This window comes from Homarus americanus, unplaced genomic scaffold (assembly GCF_018991925.1).
Source record: "Homarus americanus isolate GMGI-L3 unplaced genomic scaffold, GMGI_Hamer_2.0 scaffold42643, whole genome shotgun sequence".
Classification (NCBI taxonomy): Eukaryota; Metazoa; Arthropoda; class Malacostraca; order Decapoda; family Nephropidae; genus Homarus; species Homarus americanus.
This window is the reverse complement of record NW_024747582.1, coordinates 5,221-31,230: the sequence shown is the minus strand read 5'-3', so window position 1 is coordinate 31,230 and position 26,010 is coordinate 5,221. Positions and strand designations below refer to the sequence as shown.

At 37.9% G+C, this 26,010-nt stretch overlaps 1 protein-coding gene across 3 annotated transcripts; it reads left to right on the top strand.

The window, feature by feature from the left end:
• LOC121879696 (mucin-6-like) lies at positions 1–23,504 on the top strand. Of its 3 annotated transcripts, XR_006091395.1 has the most exons (4): positions 1–139; positions 8,345–8,427; positions 16,276–17,935; positions 23,326–23,504. XR_006091395.1 is itself a non-coding variant. In XM_042386426.1 (2 exons), exons 1-2 carry the CDS (start codon positions 63–65, stop codon positions 2,465–2,467), a joined length of 1,755 nt encoding a protein of 584 aa, XP_042242360.1. In that variant the 5' UTR covers positions 9–62; the 3' UTR covers positions 2,468–5,166. The 3 variants fall into 3 exon arrangements, 1 of the variants encoding a protein (XP_042242360.1); XR_006091396.1 differs by lacking the exon at positions 16,276–17,935; XM_042386426.1 differs by lacking the exons at positions 8,345–8,427; positions 16,276–17,935; positions 23,326–23,504 and adding an exon at positions 790–5,166 and having other exon boundaries at positions 9–139.
• The last annotated feature ends 2,506 nt before the right edge of the window (positions 23,505–26,010 follow it).

The window sequence follows — 26,010 nt, the reverse complement described above, 5'->3', positions numbered from 1 at the left end:
AACACAGGACTCTCTGCTGCAGGTCAAGCCTCTATCTGTGGGCACAAACACAACAACAGCAAATGGGAAATCTAAATGCACTCCCACAGTTGCCCCAAAGACCACTCCGATGGTGGACAGGAATAATTATCCAGCTGAGGTAAGATAATAGTTTTTCTATCTTTATTTTCCAATTCAGATTAGTTTAATATTTACTTTTCATCAGTCATTTTTTTAGTTCTACACGATAAGGAAATCTTTCTATTACAGTATAACCAAAGTGGCACAGTAGTCATTTTGTCAGACATATAATATCTACTTAATAATGTAAAAGTCCAATAGGTACAGTACATTAAAACCAAACTTCATACATTAGTTATATACGTTTGGTTTAAGTTTTAATTGTTTAATGAGTTATTAATGCAATATACACAGGTTTTTGGAGTGAGTAGAGATTATACTTGTTGTGTGCAGGTTTGTGGGGGAAGGTCCATGATGCTTGGAAGAGATGACTGTAAAGGGATCAGGGTCTTGGGGGATATGTATCATTTGTTCCTCAGATTAATGGGAAAAGTCTTCATTGAAAATAATCTCCTATTAATCGAGGTGCTACTTAGATTGCATCTTTAAAATATTGTGACGTTAGCATCCAGTAAAGTTTAAAAAGAATTTTATTGCAGTAGCTTGGACAAAAATTTAAATAATTTAGGAAGTTTGGATTTCATGTAGAAATTTCAGCATTTTTGTTTGATTTTCATAGTGGTAAAATGTATCTTTTATATGTTGACCGCTTGTAATGTGGCAGGGTAGCAAGGTGGGTGGTGGAAGCGGCGACGGCATCCCTTCCAGTACCCTGCAGACGTCCCACCCAGGTTCTTACGTTCATGGCTATCCCAGCAACAGCAGCACCAGCACTTCCAACAGTACTGCAGCCTCAACAAACAGTGTGGTTTACAACAACAGTCACAGTATCCACAGCAAGACAGCCAAGAACAATGGACCAATCAACCACAGGAAAAAAGCTCTGGAGGTTGGTACACAGAAGAGCCTTCAAGAGATGGAATACAACAAACAAATGAATCAGACACCAGAGAAGAACAGAAGGCCAGTTGGTGTCAACAGCAACCAACCTGTCCAAATACCTGGGTGCCATATGGAAGTTTCAAGCAGCAACAGCAACATTCAAAACAATGTTGGTGGGACTGGAGACAGGAATGGTCAACCACAAGTGATGGCAGTCAGGAAGAGTGTGGGATGGGGGTCCCATATGGGGCATTCTGCCATGTGCCCCCACCACATGGGGGGTATGACGCCCCTTCCTGGCAGTCCTGCACCTCGGCAGCCGCCCCACCTGTTAGTGTCCCCATCATGGATGCCTTTAGCATGGCCTTCGACTCCAACGCAATCTCGTCCAGTCAACCCCAGGAACCCGTCGACCAACATCAACAAAGCCATGTGGTTGCCGCACCAGAGTCATTCATCCCACCACAGGTCTTTACCGTGTGTGGGAACCCAACTCCAGCAATCTACCCAAGCTCCACAGTCTGGGATATGTCCCCAGGTATCCGAGACAGTACCCACATCACCCCATACCATCTCCTTAACAGTTCAGGCCAAGGATACAGTTCCATGCTCAACAACAGTGACCAGTTGCAGCAACAAGAGTTCAACTATCACGTGCACCAACAGCAAGGTGAAGAGTCCTCTTGTCAGTCCACCTCAAGTGGCGAGTGGTTTTTCCACCCAGCACCTAGTTCCATATACTGGGAGTGGAGTCGAACAAACAACTTACAGGTATATGAACCAACAGCCACTGGTAATGATGCCATATTACCAGTATGGGGAAACAGCAACACCGTATTACCAATGGGCAGCTCCGGTAATGATGCCGTGGCCTTTGACACCCACTCACTCCCCGGCACTACATTCTACCCCAACCCAGACATCAGCAGCAGTTGCATCACCACTGACTATGACTCACAGTTCTTGGAGCCCTGGGGGCAATATGTCCAGTCTTCAGAATACAACCACTAAATCAACAGTGGAGTCAATGGGCTTCACAGAGAACAGTCCATGTCCAGGGCCAAAAAGTGGTAGTCACACATCATCAACCAAGATGGGTGTTCACTGTGGAATCAGAGTGCAGACTCCAACTTGTCATATAAATCCATATCCTTTATCTGAGAAACTGTCAAGGCAGACACACCCTGATTGCTACAAGGTATCAAATTCTTATACCCCTTATAAGTACCTATCCACTCCTCATGAAACGTGTGTGTCTCCTCGAAAATTCCCCAAACTAGCTCTTGCATCAAGTCCTCACCAGGCTGCTCCTGTCAGTAAGAGCTTTGGTTCTCACTCGGAGATACGCGTGAAAGCATTGCCACCTTTACATGATGATGGCTATTCATCGATGTCCATGACCCCTCCTCCCACTCCTCTTACTGAAACAGATAATGTTGCTGTTGCTAATATAAATGAATCCTAAAGTACACAACACAATAGCTACCCATCTCGGCAAAGCAAGAATTTGATCAAAGACGAGGATTTTGTTGTCGAAATAGGCTCTTGGTCGAGAACACTTTCCAAGATATGAAACTGCACTTATTTTTAGAAAAGGCAGCAAAGGTGGGCATAATATGATGGCAGATGTTACCTTAACTATGCATATTGTGTTCATCATTTTAAGTGTTTTCAAAAATTCTTGGACTCTGGTTGTGTTGACATTGTGAAAAAAAAACTGTGGCTCTTGTGATTGTGCCAAAGTCTTCCCTCCCAACCCCTCTTTGTCCGTCTCAGCCACCCCGGTGCACCCTTGATCTCCCTTTTATGTTGATACTCAGTCATAATACTAGAGCAGAATTTTTTTTTTCCTTCTTTTTTTTTTGGCGCCTGTGCTCAGGCCACTTGGAGGCATTTCTCAATAAGTTTGCTCATTTGCTACTTAATGTGATAATCTCTGTTAGAAAGTTCCAACTTGCTCAGTAGCTGCTGAAAAGGAAATACTATACTGTATCTGTCAAGTAACTGGATAACTTTAAGGTTTTCATTTTTTTGAGAAATTATTTATGTTGTTAAGTAGCAAGTTGTTTGTCAATAATGCTCCTAGAACCATCAGCTACATTACCAGAGCACCATACAGTAATTATAAATACAGTAGATCTTTGCTCTTGCACAAAGGTGACCAAATACTAGCTATTTATACATTATTACATTGTTTAAACAAATTCGGCTTGAAGATGTGGAATACAAACCAGGAAATTAATCTCTCATTTTCCCATGTTTAAGGCAGGTATTTGCAGGTACTCTTGGTGATGGCATTAAACAGGGAAATTTGGTGGGGGAAAAATGAAATAATTAAAATGAGATGAAAACAATGTTGTTGTATATGCTAAGCAGGGTCAGTTTTCCTCTAGGTTAAATTATACGTTATTATTTGTTGTCACAAGCTTCCAGCACATGAAATGAAGAATATTCGTTTTATCAGAGAGGTTGCTGGACCTGGGAGGGAAGCTACCACTGAGGCAGCAGAGTTGGTGTTGCTCGCCCCTTCATGTGTTTGCATACAGGAAAATATTTCATAGAATTTCCAGAATTTTGTGATTTGATAAAATTTCCCAAATCTAAGAATAATAATTGTGAAGTAATTTGTGTTATCTGCTTGAAATATGTTAGAAAGGTGTATTATTATTATTATCACCACAGTATAAGTGTTCAGTTTATTAAAAAAAATTCATGTTTGATTTAAAGGAAATAAATTTGTTAATTTTTGTTTGACAGATTTTGGGAGTTTTATCTTGATCTATTCAGATATACAGTGGATGACAAAGGAACCAAAGATGTATATGAAAATAAATAGGAATGTGATTTTATACGCTGAAAAAACAATACTAAATATAATTTGTAGAGAATGTAGTTTCTCAAATTTGCCTCCAATTTTAAACTGAAATTTTTTTGTGAATTTGGTCCAGTGTCAGTACACAACATTTTCCAACATACTGTTAGGATTATTTTTTTTTTTTTGGTGTGTTGGCTTTTACTTAAGTTTTGTAGTAAATTCATTACTTTTGTGTTAAGTAAAGGGAGCTGCACTTAATGAAAAGTGTAGACAGATAGTGCAGGTATCACTGTCTTTTATGGAAATTCAATGTACCTTTACTCTTTTTGAAGACTCATGATATAATACAGACAAGATGTGTACAGGATGATGATGAAGAAAGGTTTTAAATGTGCACTATACAATGCATGGGAGCTTGGTGTGTATCATGCATGCTGATACATACTGTACAATGGCAACCTGTCTATAGTAGTTAAAATATCACGTGCATTAGTGTTACTTTCCCTCCCATTATGTTTTCAGTGCAATATTTTCTTTATTTTATGTATGTTTTAAGCAGAGCTATCAAAATTTTTATTTATTTCTATTTATACTGTAAGCATATCATTCTTTGATATTCCCTATTGGTTGTGAGTCAGTGTAAGCTTCAGTGATGCTTACTCTAAGTTAAGGTTGTGCTTGAAAGAATCTGAAGTATCCCTTAAGTTCTATTGTTATCATGGAACATCTCACTGGTGCTTGATAAATCAGTACTGGCAGTGTTATGCTTTCTTACACCAGTTAGTTTGTATGTTACTACTTATTCACACATTGTATGGAGCTACAATGCATATTAGGCATTTTACCTAATAAGTGTTAACAGTTGCACCTGTGAGGAACTGTGAACCTTGGTATCCAGTGATAGTGTATTAACACCAAGTGAAGTTTTTGTTATGGACCACTTGTAATTACCGAGTACAGTATGGTTCTTAAATCTGGGGCATTTGTACCTCGGAGCAGACACTGCCACATGTTGTAATTTTTTGTTAATACAGTATGTACTCTTAGACAGTGCAGTAATTTACAGCACAATGGGTCATGGCATATGATTGCTTTAAGCAACAAGATTTACGAACTAGTGTTTCCATATGGTTCTAAGGTGTATTTCAGAATATGGACCAGTGATCTAGATCCTTTCGGCATGTTCTGTTGTAAGAAGTCATTACACCTTGTGGGCTTTGCATTTGAAATTCCCATCCATTAGTGATGTTAAATTTTAGTTGGATAAATGTGGGATAAAAGTATGTGCTTGTGAAGCAAGAAAACTAGTCTATTGTACTTCCTCGTGTGAGTAAATCAAGTAATAAGAATGTTTTATTTTTTTATTATTATTCAAATTTCCTTAATATCTACAGTACGATGCCTCGCCTACTGAAGGGTGGTTGTGGCATCACCTTGGTTACCTTAATTCATCTTCTTTGCCCTCTACTACCCTTATTTCCTGCTCCATTCCATTCCTTAATACCAGTATTGCTCCTCCTCTCCCACCCGTAGATGGTGTCTAATCATTACCCAACAAACATACATACATGAATGGCTTGATCTGTGCTGGCAGGGGCGCTGAGATCTGCTCGGTTGCAAGAGTTGGCAGTGGCCTTTATTGACTAAGAGGACCTTCCCTCTGTTATAGGAAGAAAGTATGCAGCTGATGTGAGAAATATGATGTAAGGCAATTAAAGAGGATGACAAGTTTGAGTGAGCTGAAATAAGAATGGGAAGGTGGACGTGTAATATGACACTGAAAGACAGGATGCCTTGTTCATTATAAGGGCAGTTGGGTATTGAGCGTATAATTAAGGTTATGCACAGACAGTCTGAAATAGTTTGGACTTGCGGAGAGACAAGACAAATTTGGTGGAGAGGTGCTCGACCCTCATCTGGTGGGGAAGGCCAAGAATGACATGGGGGAAAGATAGAGTATGCAATGTGGAGAGCTGCCATCAATCCTCGGAGTTCAGATATTTGCCTCTTGCCACTCCACTCAAACTCTGATGGTGTAATACCAATATCGTAACCAATTAGGTTTATCCGAGGTGCGATTACTTCTAAGCAAATCGGAGAACTGAGTATTTCACGCTTAAAAAAGTTTGCGATGATACCCTCATACTTCAGTGCTATAAATACTCTCATATTTAAAGATAGAAATTCAAAATTCTTCCTCTCCAACTACCACTGTTACATCTTTGGCATTAGCTGCAAAGACTGTACCTTCATCTGTCACCAAACAACTCTACTACTAACCTACTTCTTCCATTTCTACTTGGCGAGGCTTGCCACAGTTTTGGGCTCGGGGCTGCGGCTGTGTGGGTCTTGTTGCGTCGGTCGTGCTGCTGGTCTGTTACTACAATCATATAACAATCAGGCAATCTGTTAAACCATGACATCTATTTCTTCTTCTGCTATTCATTTCTATCCATCTGTTTTCCATCCACTGAACCTATTTTAACCCGTCACTTGGGATGTATGTGTGTATGTCTTGTAGTGAAGTAAAGAAAATTAAACCTGTACAATTGCCAGTAGTGTTCCCACATGTGGCAACTTCACAGTGATGGGTAAGACAAGTTTTTTTATAACAGTTATGATGGAGATATATATTTATTAAGGCTGCTTGACCAATACTGGACTTCTGGAGCCAATACAGTACAGTAATGTACAGTCACCCAAAAAAGTCCTGTCGCGAGCCACGATTCAGACTCGTGAACCCGAAGCAGTAGACACTGATACATTATTCTGTCCATAAATGCTTCGGATTCAAGAGTCTGAATCTCGAGGTTCATGGTTCGCGACAGGACTTTTTTGGGTGACTGTACATACCTAACACTTGCCAACTGTGTGTAACAGGGACTTAACAACTGCCCAAGTGGCTAATGAGCCGATAGGTGGCGAAGAGGATAAAAGAAAAATACAATAACTAATATAAACTCATACAGAAGTAAGGAATGTTGTGATACACTTTTAAATAACATTAGTCTACAACAATGCCGTAATTTCCATGCAAATGAGGCTTTTGTCGGGGTGGGATGTGTACCTACATAAGGTGTGAGGACAGGAGGTGGGTGTGTGTAGACTAGGGAGGCAGACTTTGGAAGTATCCTTTTAAGGTAGCTGCACCACTTCCCTTCCCCTCCCCCATGGCTCCTATTAGCATGATGAATTGCTTAACCTTTTCACAGCGGAAGGTCATCATAAGATGAATAAAATCGTCTCGCAGTAGCCAGAATAAAATGGCAAGTGCGTGACACGTGGTGAAGGGGTTAAACAATTTCCTTTTGCTCAAACTTGTAGTAAATTATAAATCATTGGGAACAGTAGAGGAAGATGTGAAGTAAGTGTACATAAATTAATGTAGTGGAAGCTGGCAATGACATAAGTTACTTTACTCCTACAATAAGGCATAATAATACTTGGAAGTCACTATACATATACTGTACTTAAAAAGCTTAAACTATAATCGAGTCACTTTTACACCTATTGTACTATAGTCTAAGGGTAGACCCCCCCCCCCCTTTTCTCCAGAAAATGCCTATACTTTTTCTTTAATGCAGAACTGTACTCCAGCATTATGTATACTGTAGTAAAACGAATTTACTTTTGACTTCAAAATATCCCCAAATATCATGTGCTTATGTTTTCAAAATGCCCATGATACTGGTCAGATTTCAAAACCCCCAGCAGGGTGGGCTATCCATGTTCTCCCACCCTCAACTTTTTGGACCCCCCTTTTGATATTCTGGATCCGCCCCTGTCAAACTTAGTCTATCCATGGTACAGTAAGTGTAAAGTGGCGCCTTGTAAGTAGATGTAAAGTGACTTCCAAGTATAAATAGTAGTTCGTAACAAACACGTTATTATAAGTTATAAAGTGAAAATTGACTTGTTTGTATAAGCATACCTATCTATTAGTCTATCTACAGTCTATAGAGAGAATGATATAGGTACCGTATAGGTAGTCGGCAGCTGTCTAACAGGGAGGTACTACCGCCTGGGAAGATATTGGAAGAACAATGTGTTGTCTAATGGTGGACCCTGCTGACATATGGCATCACAAATTTTTTTAGCAAGTCCCAGGTTGCTAATCTGACTTTCTGCCTCATTTACACAATTGAAGGTCTCAATTGTTTCTCTTGCTATTGACAACACAACAATTCATATTGTACAGTGTTTCTCACTCTTGATTTATTTTTGTATTTATGGTTATTATTTTTTTATTAATTATATTTCCGCTGCCAGGCCTTGATGTGTGTGAGTGACCTGTCCCCGGCTGGGCTAACCCCCCCCCCCTCCCCCCGTGTTCCCGGCTGGAAGTGTTCCAACATTTGTTACTTCGTTGTCAAATAATAAAATTATTATTTCGAGTGTAAAACTGTTCTTAATTACTCTGCATTATATATTTTTGTAAATACATATTTTGTCTAATTATAACTAAATTATATTACAAATAATGTAGTTTATGGATATAGAATAATGAATATTTATAATTTGTTGTAGGGGTTAGAACAATCAACAAACATGGCGGAAGGGTAGACGACTGGACGGTCTGCCGCACAAGAGAAACGACCACATATGGTTCGGTAAGTCATTTATCAATAATTATACATCAGAAATATAGCAAGAATAATACAGAGTAGTTATTATAATGCAATTTTTCAAGAAATAGTGGTAGTGGTGAATTTAGTCCATTGTATTGTACTGTGTATGCTCGTCTGTATTTACTCGGGACCTTTAGGGCTCCTGTATGCTAGACTCTTCGTTTCGACTTTTGTGGTTGTAATGCAGTGCAGTATATATATTCTCAATGAATTCGTCATATAATATATCCAGTCCTATCACGGAATATTTATTTTACGTGTATCTGGATGTGCCCATTTCGTCACCACATTTTTTGGTGAATTTATAATTTTACACCGGTCTTTCATTCGCCGATGTTAATATGTATTTTGTAATATTTAGACGTTTCTAAGACATTTTTCTTCTATGATATTTCCACCTGAAATTAAGGATAACCGAGATATTAAATTTTCAAGATTATGGGTTTACAAAGGGTTTCAACATGGGTTTACAAAGGAAAAATCTTGTCTAACAAATCTGCTGATGTTTTTTAGGAAAGTCCTCGAGGTAGTAGATAATGACGAAAATTACGATGTTAGTTACTTAAACTTTAGCAAAGCATTTAATAGAGTACCGCATTAGAGGCTTCTGAGAAAAGTTAAGGCTCATGGTATTGAGGGGAAAGTTTTAAATTGGATAAATTCATGGCTCACCGATAGAACGCAGAGGGTCAGCGTAGATGGTGTTAAATCTGAGTGGGGCTGTGTAACCAGTGGGGTTCCCCAGGGGTCAGTACTGGGCGGCAGATTAACTCGGGGCAGGACGTAAATGCACTACAGGAGGATTTATATAAACTGCAGGAGTGGTCAGACAAATGACAAATGAAATTCAACACCAGCAAGTGCAGCGTACTTAATATTGGAAGAACTAATACTGTCAATGTATACAGCCTTAACAACATCAACCTAGAGAAGTCGACTTAGGAAAGAGACTTAGGGGTACTTGTAAGCCCGGACCTACGGCCTAGAAAACAGTGCGTTAATGTTTGAAATAAGGCAAACAGAGTATAGTCATTTCTGCTACAACGTGTGTTTTGTCAACACGAATTGGCTGTAACGCGATTGATGAATAGAAGAAAGATATTTGTAAAACGCGATTCCACTCGAACGTTTTAAGTGTACTGTCGCTTGGCGCGGGGTTATGTAGTGTTTACAGTTCACGTTCGACATCACATGTTCAATTGATTCATGTGTTTTGTTTGTGAAGTGTAATTTGATAGGGACTATAAATTTCATCCTTTTTTTGCAAATTTAGGTGTTCCCATAAATACTGTATGAAGAAAATAAATAAAAATAATGTTTCGCAGTGCGGACTAATAGCATTTTACACCCGCGCTCTCTGCTTCCATCACACGATCAGTTGAAACACATGGGTTGTTTTGAAGCGTCCTCAGTGATTTATGCTTACTGTTTCTCCAATTTTGTGGTATTAACTGTGAATATGGAAAAGAAGAATATCTCGAAGGAGCGTTCTGGTGATCGTAGGATATAATACTTGAAGAGAAGCTCGATGTTATCAACCTCAAAATCACCCTTCTCCCCCATCAAGTTATATTCATATTTTTTTCAAAGTAAAGTGTTACATTTACTGTATGATTTCATTATTAGATATGAATGTAACATTTATTTAGACTGTGCTACCCTTTGTGTTAGGCTAACTACTAAATTTTTTATTTATTTAGAGTAATCTGCACCTAACCCTATTTTCTCCATAAGCCCTCTTATTTCTATTGCGCGAATTTCTACAACGCGAGGTTTTACAGGAACACAACTATCGCGTTGTAGCAGAACTGACTGTATGAGGTTTTATTTCTACAAGTGTAAGTAATAAGAGTGCAGAGGTCTTATTGCAACTATATCTTGCGCTGGTCAGGCCGCACCTCGATTATGCTGTTCAGTTCTGGTGCCCTTATTTTAGAATGGATATCAATTCACTGGAGTCGGTGCAGCGAAGAATGATGAAAATGATTCTGGGACTAAGAAACCTTCCATATCAAGATAGGTTAAAGAAACTAAACTTGCATTCCCTAGAAAGACGAAGAGTGCAGGGAGATACGATAGAAGTATTTAAGTGGGTGAAAGGAATCAATAAAGGCGATATAGATAAAGTTCTTATAATATCCGAGCAGGATAGGACTCGTAGCAGCGGATTTAATTTGGATAAGTTTTGGTTTAGGAGGGAGATAGGAAGGAACTGGTTCACAAATAGGGTGGTGGACGAGTGGAACAAGCTTACCAACTTTGTAGTAAGTGCTGGAATGCTGGAAAGTTTTAAAATGAGGCTAGATAGATTCATGGATGATAGAGAGTGGTAGTAACTCTCGACAGGAGCTGCCATGCACAGGCCAACCGGCCTATTGCCGACTCCTTATTTTCTTATGTTCTTTCTTATTACTTTCGCTCAGTCACAAGTGTCACCATGTCTTATTTACATCTGGCAGAGGAGGTCTGACACCCCTCGCTCCAGGCCTCCGTGTTCACTTAAGCTTCTACAGTGCATGTGCGGGGTGGGGGAGTGTCCTATTGGCTATTGCGATAGGAGTATTTTTATTGGGCAACATTTTTTTCTTTTAGTCAATGAACGGGTGTGTCGGGAGCAGAGATTTGAGTTGGAAGAGCTGTGCCGACATTGTGAGAATTATTATTTTGCGTCAATTGCAGAGTTTCACCAGACAAATAGTGAGGCTCTTTTTTATGAATTGCGGTGTATTACGGAATATAGTTGTTTGTCCAAAGTGTAATAACCAGTGCTTGAAGAACAGCTGTGTCACAACAGATTAAGGTAACATGTGGGTGCATGGAGAATGGGGGGTTAGGTTAGGTTAGGTTTTGTTGGTTGGTTAATATTTGATTTATTAAAGAAATATAAATTTTTTCCTGTTATGATTGTTGGGGGGTATAAAAAACTAAACAGGTGATTTCCGGAAGAATTGGATATCAAATTTGTTCAAAATTCATCAAACATCATGGGAAAAGCCTATTTTTAATATCAAAGCAAAGACCGGTGTGATACTATAAATTTACCTTTTTTTTTACTCGTTTCGTCACCGGGTTCATTCCCATCACAATTTCAAGGCTTTGGAGCTTTATTATGTATTCACAGAAGCAGTGAAGACATATTGGCTGGTTTACCTTTTTTCACAAGCAGTAATTGTCTCGCAAGTGTTATCGAATTACCACTGGCTGTCCCACCAGTCTCCGGTAACTTCCCCAATGATCGGTATCAGTGTACAGACAAACAACAGGCAGGTAGAGTTCCACCAGGTCACAGAAACACACCTGTACACTGTAGTCTAATTCTGGTATGTTAGGTCAGGTTCTAGTTGGTTCTATGTATTGTCGTTTCCATTTTTGTGTTTAATATCATTCTAATAGTGTGTAGAAATTTTTTTAACCAAATTGAACATTTACTTCTGTTTTGTAAACCTTTACCAAACAATTTATTAAAGACTAAATTAAAACAAAAATAAAAACATTGTTAATACATCTACATTTGTTCTGTATTTTGTTTATTTACCAATGTTTTAATCGTTTTCTTTATTAAATAATTAATGTATAGTAATAATTCACAAGTCATCAGTATACATGTGTAATTTCTATTCGTGTAAAATAATAACTTAACAATTTGTCTCTCTAACACCAGTGACTAACGGTCTGTTAGTGGTGACGAAATGGATTTGTTATTGGTGACCAAATTTTATTTATTTATCTTTTATTTTTTTGATGAAATGGGCATTTGTTAACTTTAGTTCTATAATTCTTTACTATACATCTGGCAACATATTTGAAGTTTACAGAAAATTCTAAGACAATTTTCTTCTATGATATTTCTGTCGCAAATGCATAGGTTTGGTTAGGTTAGGATGCATATTTTAGTGATGAAAAATCAAATTTTCTGGTATCTGGTGAGTTCGGACCAGTGAATTCGGCCCATGATAGTCTGGGCCGAATTAACTAAAGCCTATTTGGGGGGGGGGGGGTACTTATAGTTGAGAATAAAACCTGACACCTTGAAACATCGGAACTCTTATCAGGAACGCTGTCACGTGCATGAGCAGTTGACAGGGAGACACTGACAGGAAGACTAACTTAGAGTGACTCCAACAATATGGAATAAGAGGATCAGTGCTTATACTGTGGCCTAATTGTCCATCCAAGACAGCATGCCCTGTTCTGTGATGGGTGTTTACCATGGCATCACCAAATGTGTAACACCGGAAAGTCACAAAAAACTTACAGGGAGCTGTGCAAGGTGGAGACCTTTTCCTGGCACTGCAGTGAATGCTGGCAGGATAAACAATGAAGAACAAGTTACAGTAGAGCACAAAAAGGTACATTAGAGAACAGCGGAGAACAAGATGCAGCAGAGGAAGTAAAGAACACGAAGCTACAGCAGAGAACAGTGAGGGGGAGTTCGACGAGTCTTCTATAATGGACACAGCGGCAGAAGGGAGCAAAATCAACTTGGCGCTGCAGCATACGAAATAAGACTATTTTATGCCCTGCAACTGTGCAACAATATGAAAAAAACTTCACCAGAAGTAACCACGACCACATCCAGCTCCCCAGCTGGGCAGTTGTATTGCTGCCAAAGTAATAAAAAAACATCAAGGTAACAGCAAAAATTGAACCCCTTCAGTCAGCTGCATCTGTAACTGAAAAAGTTATTAAGGAATATGAAGTCCATACCCATGTCCAGCCCTACCTAAACATGAGTATCTTGCTAGGAATGCAAATTATACGCACCAGAAAGATCGCCCCCGTAATCCAGAAGATGTTAATTTTGACTAGCGCTTTGATCATGTTCCTGAGGGGCTCCTTCAGTGCGACCGCCGACATCCAACTAGCAAAACTCAAGATTCTGACTAGGAAGAAAATATGGTATATGGATGGAGCCTTTAAACTGGTAAGAAAGCCCTAATGGTGCGACTACAAGAACATTAAGGAACTTCTTCCACCTGATCTCAAGGTTAGGTGAGCTGTTATGGACTATGAGTCTGCAATGTGTCATGTCTTCCCTGATATTTCCATTAAGAGATGTGCTTTCCAGACGTTGCTATGTCTGGATGCCCTGCACATTTCATCCCAAATAAGTTGCTCATTAACTCTATCTACATTAGGAGGTCTATATCCGTATTTTGCGGCGTGGAAGACGCACTCTGACTTGGGAAATGTAATTCTAGGAAAAAACTTTTTATACTTACTAACCGACAACAGTGAAACTGTTGCTTGATATACAGCCCTTTTGGCACAGGTACACGAATATCATCACTTAGAACTGCTTATCAGTTGTCAGTTTCATTAATTTTTAATACAAAATCTGTATAAGTGGAAATCTTTTATACAGCACTCATTTTATACACCTGGTCACCTGGCATATCTCACTAATTCAAGTTTAAATGCCATATTATATTTATGTCTCCTTGATACACCTGCCATAGATGAGGGAGATAATTTTCAGGAATGAAAATGGCTTGTGACACCAGTGAAGGCCTGGTAGTGAATGAACAAAGTTCTAGACAATCAAGTGTGAAGAAACAAAAATTCCTGCACTTTGAAACCAACACACGACCTTTCACAATTCCTCAATAGATGGCGTTGCCGCACCACTGCCATTTGTAAACAAACCGCACAGCAGCAAGAGTTGTGTAGCTGCAGCCGTTTATTTTTAATTTTTTGCCTACTGAGTAAGTAAATAATCATATTTTTTGCAGTACTGTATATCAACAATATTAGTAAAATAAATTGTTTTACAGTATAGAGAATACTTGTAATTGCTCAGTAATGAGGTAACAGTCTTTGTAAGGGGCTGATTTCAGTTGACCCTAAGAAAACCTCCACTGCAACCCATCAACTAGCGTCATGGTATTACTCCTACGATTAATTTTTCCTTGCCATCTCTTAGTTCTATCCAAGTTGTTTCTGTACTCAGTTCAGTTTTTATTTCCTTATTTATTTCACACTTCAGATTATCCCTGACATAAATTGCTACTCCGCCTCCTTTCCTAATCTGCCTATCGGTATGGAATAATTTATAACCTGCAATTTGGTATTCGACAGGTAACTCAATTGATTCTAAGTTTATCCATGTTTTGGTGAATGCTATTATATCAATTTTTTCGGTACGTACCAACTCCCTGATTTCACCCATTTTGTTTCTCATACTCCTACTGTTTGCGAAGTAGACATTTAAGTTAGTCGTGATCCGAGTCCTCTCTTTGATGCGATTAGGTTTTAACTCCCTACCTAACTTAGTTTTGTCATCATTCCTAGCACTATTTCTCTGTAACCTTTCACTGCTCCCACTGCAGTCTCCTCCACCTCCATGCCCATATGGTCCCCTAGCAGTTTAAAGACTTTGGCATATTTTGAACTGCCCTCTCGAGAGAGCCAGCCAGGGTTGCCACCCCATCCCTAGACAGATGTACCCCATCCCAAGCATAAAGGTCCCTTCTGCCGTAAAAGCTGTTCCAGTTGTCAACGAATGGGACTCCTACACCGGCCAATATCATTGCCTCCTGCACTGAGGCAGATAATGTGTTTGTTCCCATTACCAGACAAGGTATTGTCCATCCTGTCAACTATATCCCCCACCCCAGCTCCTGGCAAACAAACCCTCATCCTATTTTTATTTTTACCACAAAAAGTTCTTCCCAGGTACTTTACCTGGGAATTGCCAACAATTAAGGTTTTCGTACCTTCCTTCTCAGCCCTGTCCCTGGCTATGGTAACGTCCAATTCGTCTATCAAAGGACTGAAAGAGTTTTTCCACTTAGCTGCTGTTGTGTCCTTGGTGTCCTTTCTCACTTCCAGTTTAGTCGTTCCTCTCCTCACAACCTTCCATTCGCCTGTGTTTTCGTCATACACGGGCCTTCCTTGTCTCGTGTCTTCTTCCTTCATCCTTGCTGTCACTTCCTTTAATTTCAAGTTTTCTTCCTTGACCTTCACTAACTCGGCCAGTAGCTCGGCCCTCAGAAGGGCACAGCCCTGCTCACAAGTAGCACAAGCCATTACAATACTGACAATTAATCCCCGGGAGCTAAGTCTGCTGTGACCTTTCCTCCAGCGAGGTCAGAACACAACAGCCAAGTCCATTGTTGTTGATTGTTATGGTGATTTTTCTGTTAAATGACAGAAGTGAAGTGCCCCAGCCAGCCAGCCCTCAGTTGATGACAGTACTGTACAGTACACATCTGGGAGCACACATAGCATACATAAATGTTTGACAGCTGTTCAGTGGTAAAGGTTTAGCTAAATATATTAAGAAGTTTTTCATGGTAAGACTTGAAGTTAGGGTGATGCCAAAATATCTATGTTGTGTGATAATGGAATAATGGTGGCGTGAAGATTTATGTAGTATTATACCAGTTGTTAAACATTATGTATATTGTTTTAGTTTGACATGAAGGAAACCAGGTTGGATCCACCCTAGTAAGTCAAGTCTTCCTGTAGAGTTGAGGTGGTCTGTTGTCTGCCATTAAAATTTGTGTCACATGAGACTGGGGAAGTGAGAGTGAAGGGCTGAGTCACCTGTACAGAATTGTTTGTCCACAGTCATTGTGCTGACTCAATAGTGCCACCACCAAGCACCCTGTGAGGACCATGTACTGGCACTCTGTGCAACTCCCTACCTCAGTGTTTTTCTTCTGTGGTATAACCTCAATCACTTCAGCCTTCAGGAAGAGGATGCCTTGGTGAATAGATTTGACAGTGACACTTGTCTCATCTCACTCTTTGTTTGTTAAAAATAACAAATGTACAGTAGTGTACTTGTGGTGGGAATATTATCTAAGGTTAAACTTCATGTTTCAGACATTGTGACGCCACATCTCGGGACCAAATGTGATGCTGTGTACACAATGTCCAGTGGGAAAACAACATACTCCTGTGAGGAATGTGGCAAGTCATATGGCTGGAAGAGGTCTCTTAAGAAACACATAATTGCACACAGTGGTGTTAAAAACTTTAAATGTGATGAATGTGAGAAACAATTTTCACATAATAGTTCTCTCAAGCACCATATTGAGTCTTTTCACCTTGGTGTTAAAAACTTTAAATGTGATGAATGTGAGAAACATTTTTTACAAAATAGTTATCTCAAGTACCACATTCTTGCTGTTCACCGTGGTGTTAAAAACTTTAAATGTGATGAATGTGGGAAACATTTTACACAAAATAGTTCTCTCAAGAACCACATTCTTGCTGTTCACTGTGGTGTTAAAAACTTTAAATGTGATGAATGTGGGAAACATTTTTCACGAAAAGATTCTCTCAAGAACCACATTCTTGCTGTTCACTGTGGTGGTAAAAACTTTGAATGTGATGAATGTGGTAAACATTTTTCACGAGAAGGTCATCTCAAGAGACATATTGAGGCTGTGCACCGTGGTGTTAAAAACTTTAAATGTGATGAATGTGGGAAAGATTTTTCACGAAAAGGTTATCTCAAGACCCATATTCTTGCTGTTCATTGTGGTGGTAAAAACTTTAAATGTGATGAATGTGGTAAACATTTTTCCATGAAGAACTATCTCAGACGTCATTTACTTGTGCATGAAAAAAATATTAATAAATAAATTTTTGAATCAGTTCAGCAGAAGAGTAATGTGACACTTGAATACATCAACTTAAAACCACTTGAGCAAACTTTATGACTGTAGCCCAAGTTGTTATTACCGTATTTACTCGTGCATAAACTGATTTCATGTAGTTTGATCCCTCATTTTGTTGTTAAATAATTGTGAGCTTTTCATATAGCTCTTGTATAATATGACCCTAGGTTTTGAGAAATACTGTACAGTACAAGGTACCGGTATAATCCCAGACATAATTAGTAGAAAGACGCCAGGAGCCTCGCGCCCTCCTGGTTAGTAATTGTACAGTTCAACTGCAACACAAACTAGTACAAGAAGGCTGTGTTGTTTGGAAGCATTTTAGTGAAAGAGTAAATTCTCATGGATGGAAGTGAAAAGAAGGTTGTTTTACTGAACACCATAGATACACATACAGTGTTACAAGACTTGAATAAACAAAAGGAACAGTGGTGATACATGTACAGTGTTACAAGACTTGAATAAAGAAAAGGAGCAGTGGTGATACATGTACAGTGTTACAAGACCTGAATAAACAAAAGGAACATTGAATGCCACTCAGAATTGCTAAGAATTGCACAATTCTTCTTTGCTGTATCATCTCACAATGCAAATATAGAAAGAGTTTTTTCACTGATGCAAAGTCAATATACAAAGGAAAGGAACAAATTGAGTGTTGAAACAATGAAAGGCATTCTGACTGTACAGTACAACTTCCCAGAAACCTTGCAGTGACTTCTATACCTTTCTAAAGAGCAATCGGCCAATAATGAAAAAGATCTGATCTACGGAAAAGTATGCATGGGCACATCAAGTCACACACACAGTGGGGGAAGAAGACTGCAGCTAAGGGAATGAAGATATTCAGCCTTTAAGCAAGGGTAATTTTTTTATTATTTTTAAGATTTCTATACCATGTATGTTGTATATTAGCCTACATTAAAAGCACAAGGCAATACAGTACACCAATACTGGTGTGTGTGTATGTATATATATATATATATATATATATATATATATATATATATATATATATATATATATATATATATATATATATATATATATATATATATATATATATATATATATATATATATATATATATATATATATATATATATATATATATATATATATATATATATTAATGTTATGCAAATATGCCAAATTAATTGTCACGGCTGCTTCAACATAGCCAAAGTGTGCATCGGGGTGTCCTTATATGACAACTCTACTTTAGCTTGTCTATTTGCTTACTAACATCGTTACAAGTCACTATTTTTTTCACCGTCTCTGTATACTGTATAGTCGTGTCTCGGGTATCATGTTTAAATTTTCGGAGGTGAAAACTGTTGAAAAATATTTATTCAGATTGTTGCTCATTTTTCGGTCATTATCAGTTATCTCGCCAGTATCTGACTGTATTGGTCCAATCTTTTCTTGTGTTTTAGTTTGACATATTTGATAGAATCCCTTGGGGTTTGATTTTGCCTCCCTTGCTACCTCCAGTTCATTATTCCTCATTGCTTTTCGTATCTCGATCTTAACCCTACTGGCCAACACCTCATAATAATCTCAGAGGTAAACTTCACCCGATTTATTCTCCTACCTATAGCCTTCCCTTGTACAATAATATTTGTGAAATAATTATTTATCCATTTAGGATCATTGTTGTTTGATATGAGTTTTCTGCATGGTATGTTCTGCCTTTGTGCATTAAACAACTCGTTATTTAAATTGTTGTGGAACTCATCAACCTCAGATCTCGTGATCAGGTCATCCTCAACCGTCATATTTTGGGAGGTTATCGTTGTCAGGTCTCCAGGTAAAGTGAGGTCTCCCTCTGTGGGTACATTGTGTGAGGCCATGTAATCCATCCCCAAACGTGATACCTTCTCTCAGCTGTCTTTTCAACCCATCAAAGTTTGCCCTTCTGAAATCTGGGACTTTAATGGAATTTTTCTTGCGACTGCCATGAAATCGTATTTCTTTGTGATTGCTGTTGTCAAGTTCATTCCCTACCTTGACATTACTAATGAGATTTTCTCTGTTAGATAGAACTAAATCGAGTATATTATTACCCCGGGTGGGTTTGGCTATATATGTTGACTTAGGAAACAGTCCTGGATTGTCTCGAGAAAATCCTCTGATTCTGAGTTACCTGTAAGGTCAGTCCAATCTATTTGGCCAAGGTTAAAGTCGCCTACTATACAGACTTTGCTATGTCTGGATGCCCTGCGCATTTCATCCCAAATAAGTCTCTCATTAACTCTGTCTAGATTAGGCCTATATATTACTCCTGCTTTTAATTTTTCCCGACCATCGACTAATTCTATCCAAATTGTTTCTGTATTCAGTTCAGTTTTTATTTCCTTATTTATTTCACACTTCAGATTATCCCTGACATAGATTGCTACTCTGTCTCCTTTCCTAATCTACCTATCGGCATGGAATAATTTGTAACCTGCAATTTGGTATTCGACAGGTAACACGTGATTCTAAGTTTATCCATGTTTCGGTGAATGTTGTTATATTGATTTTTTCGGTACATACCAACTCCCTGATTTCATCCATTTTGTTTCTCATATTCCTACTATATTCCTACTGTTTGCTCAGTAGATATTTAAGTTAGTCGTGATCCGAGTCCTCTCTTGGACGCGTTTAAGTTTTAACTCCCTGCCTAACTTATATGTCATCATTCCTAGCACTATTTCCCTGTAACCTTTCACTTTGTTTACCCTCTCCCACTGCAGTCTCCTCCACCTCTGTGTCCATATGTTCCCCTAGCAGTTTAAAGATTTCGACATCTTTTGAACTGCTCTCTCGAGAGAGCCAGCCAAGGTTGCCACCCCATCCCTAGCATAAAGGTCCCTTCTGCCTTAAAAGTTGTCCCAAGTTGTCAATGAATGGAACTGATATTGACTTGCAATATCTGTCAATACGGCCGTTGACACCAACTGCCCATGACAACCATTCATTGTCAACTCTCCTTCTAGGCAGGACACCACATATGATAGGGATCCCTCCCTTCAACCTAATACGTTCTATAGCTGTCTTGAACTTATCAAGGAGCTCCTCACTCCTACACTGGCCATTAGCATTACCTCCTGCACTGAGGCAGATAATGGGTTTGTTCCCATTACCAGACAAGATATTGTCTATCCTGTCAACTACCGTATATACTCTTGTGTAGTTCGAGTTTTTAAGACCAAATTTTTAAGCAAAAAATTGGGGGTCGACCTCTACATGAGTAATAGTTTTGTTAGGTTGAATCCGTGCATGATGGGATGGGCGAGGAGCAACTTTTAGCTTCAGACATGAAAAATATTTACCATTTACTGCCAGTAAACAATGGAAATGTAAAATATGTACCAATTAGTAATAAAAAATTGTGCAGTGCCTTCAGCAGATGAAGCTCACCAACTTACAAGAGGCTAAATTACCTTACAACATGCTTTCAGTAGTCTATGTTGAAGTTCTTAGCACAGGCTAACTTATCATATCATATATGGTATCACAGTACAGTACAGTACTCCCTCTTTATCGACGGGGGTTACGTTCTGTAAACGGCCGTCGATAAAGAAACCGTCGATACCGTGATGGTTACGTAATTTTTCTAACTATTATTAGCATATGTTGAATAAATGTACCTTTAAGCATTAATGCGTTTCCTTTACGCATAACCTTAAATAATAGTGTATAAATAATAATATAATAAGTGGACAAAAATACTAGCAAACTTACGATTTCATTTATTGAAGTGAACATCGGTCCTTACAGTAAACAAAACAGTGTACAGTACAGTAAAAGTCCAAAAATCCGGCTGCCCAAGGCAAATTGTTTACCATTTATTATTACAACACTTTACACTGAAACGCGGGTAGTTTCAACAAAAATATTGTATATTTCCATTCAAGTATTTATTCAAGTCAATTAGGAGGGAATATTATTGTAATACAACAGTTTTTTAACTAAACCATTCGAAAAGTGATTACGGTAACATCTTTTGAACGAAAGAAAGTGAGTCATTGTTTTCGTCACGATTTGATCCCACTTTCCACTGTAATACGTACGTCATTTCAACAAAAATATTACATTTCCGTGAATGTAGTATATCAAGCACAGTATGAATAGAATATCATTGTAATATAACAGAATTTTAACCGAAAACTATTAAAAAAACGAGTAACATCTCAAGAACATCGGAAGCATAGGTAAAGTCTTTTGTTTTCGACATGTATTTTATCCTATTTTACATTGAAATACATCACGTTTCAGCAAAACTACTATTTATTTCCGAGAATATATTCATTCAGGCGCAGTTTAGGTAAAATATACGTGTGATGTAATAATTTTTTAACTGAAAACGATTCGAAAAACACGTAGCCTCTAGCCCTGTTCAAGGAGAGGACTGGGAGGAGCTGTTTGGTGCTGCAGACGATGACAAGGAAAATGATTTTGATGGATTTTAATGAAAATATTCAGAAATATGGTATCGTAATATTTATTCAAGTCAATTAGGATATTATTGTAATACAATACAACAGTTTTTTAACTAAACCATTCGAAAAGTGATTACGGTAACATCTTTTGAACGAAAGAAAGCGCAAGTCATTGTTTTCGTCACGATTTGATCCCACTTTCCACTGTAATACGTACGTCATTTTAGCAAAAATATTACATTTCCGTGAATGTATTATATCAAGCACAGTATGAATAGAATATCATTGTAATATAACAGAATTTTAACCGAAAACTATTAAAAAAACGAGTAACATCTCAAGAACATCGGAAGCTTAGGTAAAGTCTTTTGTTTCCGTCATGTATTTTATCCTATTTTACATTGAAATACATCACGTTTCAGCAAAACTACTATTTATTTCCGAGAATATATTCATTCAGGCGCAGTTTAGGTAAAATATACGTGTGATGTAATAATTTTTTAACTGAAAACGATTCGAAAAACACGTACCCTCTAGCCCTGTTCAAGGAGAGGCTGTTTGGTGCCAAAATAAAAATCCGGCTAAATAATCCGTCGATAATCGAAACCGTCGATAAAAAATCCGTCGATAAAGAGGGAGTACTGTACTCATTGATCTACAAAAAATACCGGTAATAAAAACCTTTTCTATATTTCACACTTAGTATAATACCCGGTAATCCACCTCAACCTCGTATTGTTTACAACGATGCAAGACGCACCACCAGCTGCCGAGTTTCAGCTAGACGTTACACGTGTTTTTCGAATCATTTTCAGTTAAAAAACTGTTACATCACATGTATATTTTATCTTAACTGTGCCTGAATGAATATATTCTCGGAAATAAATAGTAGTTTTGCTGAAACTTGATGTATTTCAATGTAAAATAGGATAAAATACATGACGAAAACAAAAGACTTTACCTAGCCTTCCGATGTTCAAGAGATTTTACTTGTTATTTTAATAGTTTTTGGTTAAAATACTGTTTTATGACAATGATATTCTATTCATACTGTGCTCGATATAATACATTCACGGAAATGTAATATTTTTGCTGAAATGACGTACGTATTACAGTGGAAAGTGGGATAAAATCATGATGAAAACAATCGACTTTCGCCTTCTTTCGTTCAAAAGATGTTACCGTAATCGCTTTTCGAATGGTTTTCAGTTAAAAAAAATGTATTACAATAATATTCCCTCCTAATTGACTTGAATAAACACTTGAATGGAAATATACAATATTTTGGCTGAAACTACCCGTGTTTCAGTGTAAAGTGTCGTAATAATGGTAAACAATTTGCCTTCGGCGCTCGGTGTTTCAGGCACGGCGACCCTCAGTTTTTAGTGAAGGTTTTGCTGTTCCATTACCCTCAAAAACTTGGGTCGACCTATAAATGAGGAGAAAAATATGGAGGGGGGGGTGTTAAGGTCTTTGCCGATGTTCATCACTAGGCTTAGGATGGGTCGTGAAAGGATCTTCAATTTCTTGATTAATATAATTTATATTTTCTTTAAATATTTCCCAACAGTATATACATATTATTGAAAACCTTTAATTTTGTTATTCTGTCATAATAAATACTGAATTATTGTACCTGGAATTTTTCAAATTTACACCTGGAAAATCCAAGGAATTTTGTTTTGTCTGGCCAGTAGACACCCTGTAATATGGTAAATAAATTAACTTTTCATGGTATAGTATTAACATTTGAAGAGACAAAATTATGACTAGGTTATTTTACCATTGTTTCTTAACATTACTGAAGAAAGAATCCCCATTTGCAGGTGACATGATGTACCATCTTCCTGAGGCAGTGGACCAGAAGGTATGACACTGTAGACACTGGGAAGAATACTTTACTACCATCACCAAGTGGCATCATCAACATAACCAGCCAACTGAAGTTAACCTGAGATGGACACAAACTTCACCTGCTGCTGTATGGGAAGTCCATTGTGACTAATAGCTAAACTCTTAATTGAACATATCTGTACTCAAGGCCATAACCAGGGTGTAAGACAGTACAGTAGGCCCTGTTCAGAGCTAAGAAGGTGGATGGATATTGACAAAGTTTTGCATAGAGATGGGTAGATATGGTGTAGGTATATGGAGCGTAGGGTGGAAACCAGTTAGGTCAAGAGATGCACAAGTCTAAATGTGGAAAGGAAGAGAGCCAGGGGTAGGTCAAGTTTATCAACTTTTCTTGCCTGTGAGCTGTATGCTGTTATGGTCAGAGTTGATTGAGAGGGAAGGCTAGTTGTACAGTTTATGCTATGTTTAATAAAGTTAATGATAGGGAAGACTGTTGGAGATATGATTGAAGAGTGCAAGGGGCCCCCTAAATTCACTGGGGTTTGGTTCTCAAAATAGGGGTGGAGGGGGGGGGGGGATACATATTTACTTGCGTACAAAGAAATGTATACTGTATTCCCTTGATGTGTTTGCCCTTAGGACAATTATTTCTTTTACCTGTATTGTATATTCGTATGTGTATGTAGACACACACACACAAATAAATAATAATAATGGTAAAATACTCTCACAATAAAAAATAAAAAAAAATGATTACAAATGTGAGTCCTAAAGTCTGTGCTTTATGAATAAAGTATTAGAGCCCTGACTTGAGGGTAGACTGTCACTTTTTTAATACACTTGCTTCTTAATATTTGTGAGATGATTTTCTAATTATTATTTATTTGTTTGTGTGTTGTGTGTCTACACATATTTACAATGCAGGTAAAGGAAATTACTGTCTCTAGAACAAATGGCTCCCTGTCCCAGCTGCAAAAATGACAGCAACTTTAAAACCACCCACAGACATTCTTGGGTACAACCAGGGTGCCGTCTGGAATATAAGAGGACTGCGAACTTGGGGGCTCCCTGTATTGTAGTGAAGGAGGGAAGACTGGTGATAGGAATTAAAACTACTTATGTAATGTATAGTAGTTTTAATTTACAGCTAATATTATTCTAGAACAATGTTCCTTTACCTGCATTGTGGTATGACAGACACTGACGCAGGCAAATGAATGATGATTGAAGTCAAGTCAAAAATTGATCTACCAGGCTCTGGACATCCTGAACAGGTGGGATTTCCAGGTTTGATCGTGCATTGCAGAATAAACCCAAGTTTTGAAATTTTCAACCAAAGCTGTGTTTATTCAAAGTCAATTAGGAAGAATATTATTATGTACATTTTTAAACTAGCTCGATCAGCGATTACGGTAACATCTTTTGAGCGAAAAGAAAGCCCGAAGTCGATTGTTTTCATCATGATTTTATCCACTTTCCACTGTGTCGTCGTCATTTCAGCAAAAATATTACATTTCATTAGATGTATTATATACGAGCACAGTATGAATAGAATATCATTGTCATAAAACAGTATTTAACTTAAAAACTATTAAAATAACGGTAAAATCTGCAGACATCGGAAGGCTAGGTAAAGTCTTTTGTTTTTTAAATATATATTTTATCCTATTTTACATTGAGAAATACATCGAAGTTTCAGCAAAACTACTATTTATTTCCGAGAATATATTCATTCGACACCAGTTAAGATAAAATATACATGTGATGTAACAGTTTTTTAACTGAAAATGATTAAAAGAAAAACACGTATAGCAATCTAGCTGAAACTTCAAGCAGCTGGTGAATTAACGTCTTGCATCGTTAGCCCTCCCCTCCATCTCTGTTCTCAGGGTGTTGTAAATAACTTTTGTTTGTTTTATTTTTCATTGTTTGTCTTTTATCATGTTGTATCAAAATGTATACAGTACTCCTCTTTATCGGCCAGTTTTTTATCGGCGGTTTGATTATCGGCCGGTTATTTGCGGATTTTATTTTGGCACCAAACAGCTTCTCCCAGTCCTCTCCTTGAACAGGGCTAGAAGATACGTGTTTTGAATCGTTTTCAGGTTAAAAATTATTACATCACCGTATATTTTACCTAAACTTCGCCTGAATGAATATATTCTCGGGAAATAAATAGTAGTTTTGCTTTGAGCGTGATGTATTTCAATGTAAAATAGGATAAAATACATAGCGGAAACAAAAGACTTTACCTAAAGCTTCGATGTTCTTGAGATGTTACTCGTTTTTTAATGATTTTAGGTTAAAAATTCTGTTATATTACAATGATATTCTATTCATACTGTGCTTGATATATTACATTCCACGGAAATGTAATATTTTTTGCTAAAAATAGCGTCACGTATTACAGTGGAAAGTGGGATCAAATAGTTGCCGAAAACAATGACTTGCGCTTTCTTTCGTTCAAAAGATGTTACCGTAATCACTTTTCGAATGGTTTAGTTAAAAACTGTGTATTACAATAATATCCTAATTGACTTGAATAAATATTACGATACCATATTTCTGAATATTTTCATTAAAATCCATCAAAATCATTTTCCTTGTCATCGTCTGCAGCACCAAACAGCTTCTCCCAGTCCTCTCCTTAGACAGGG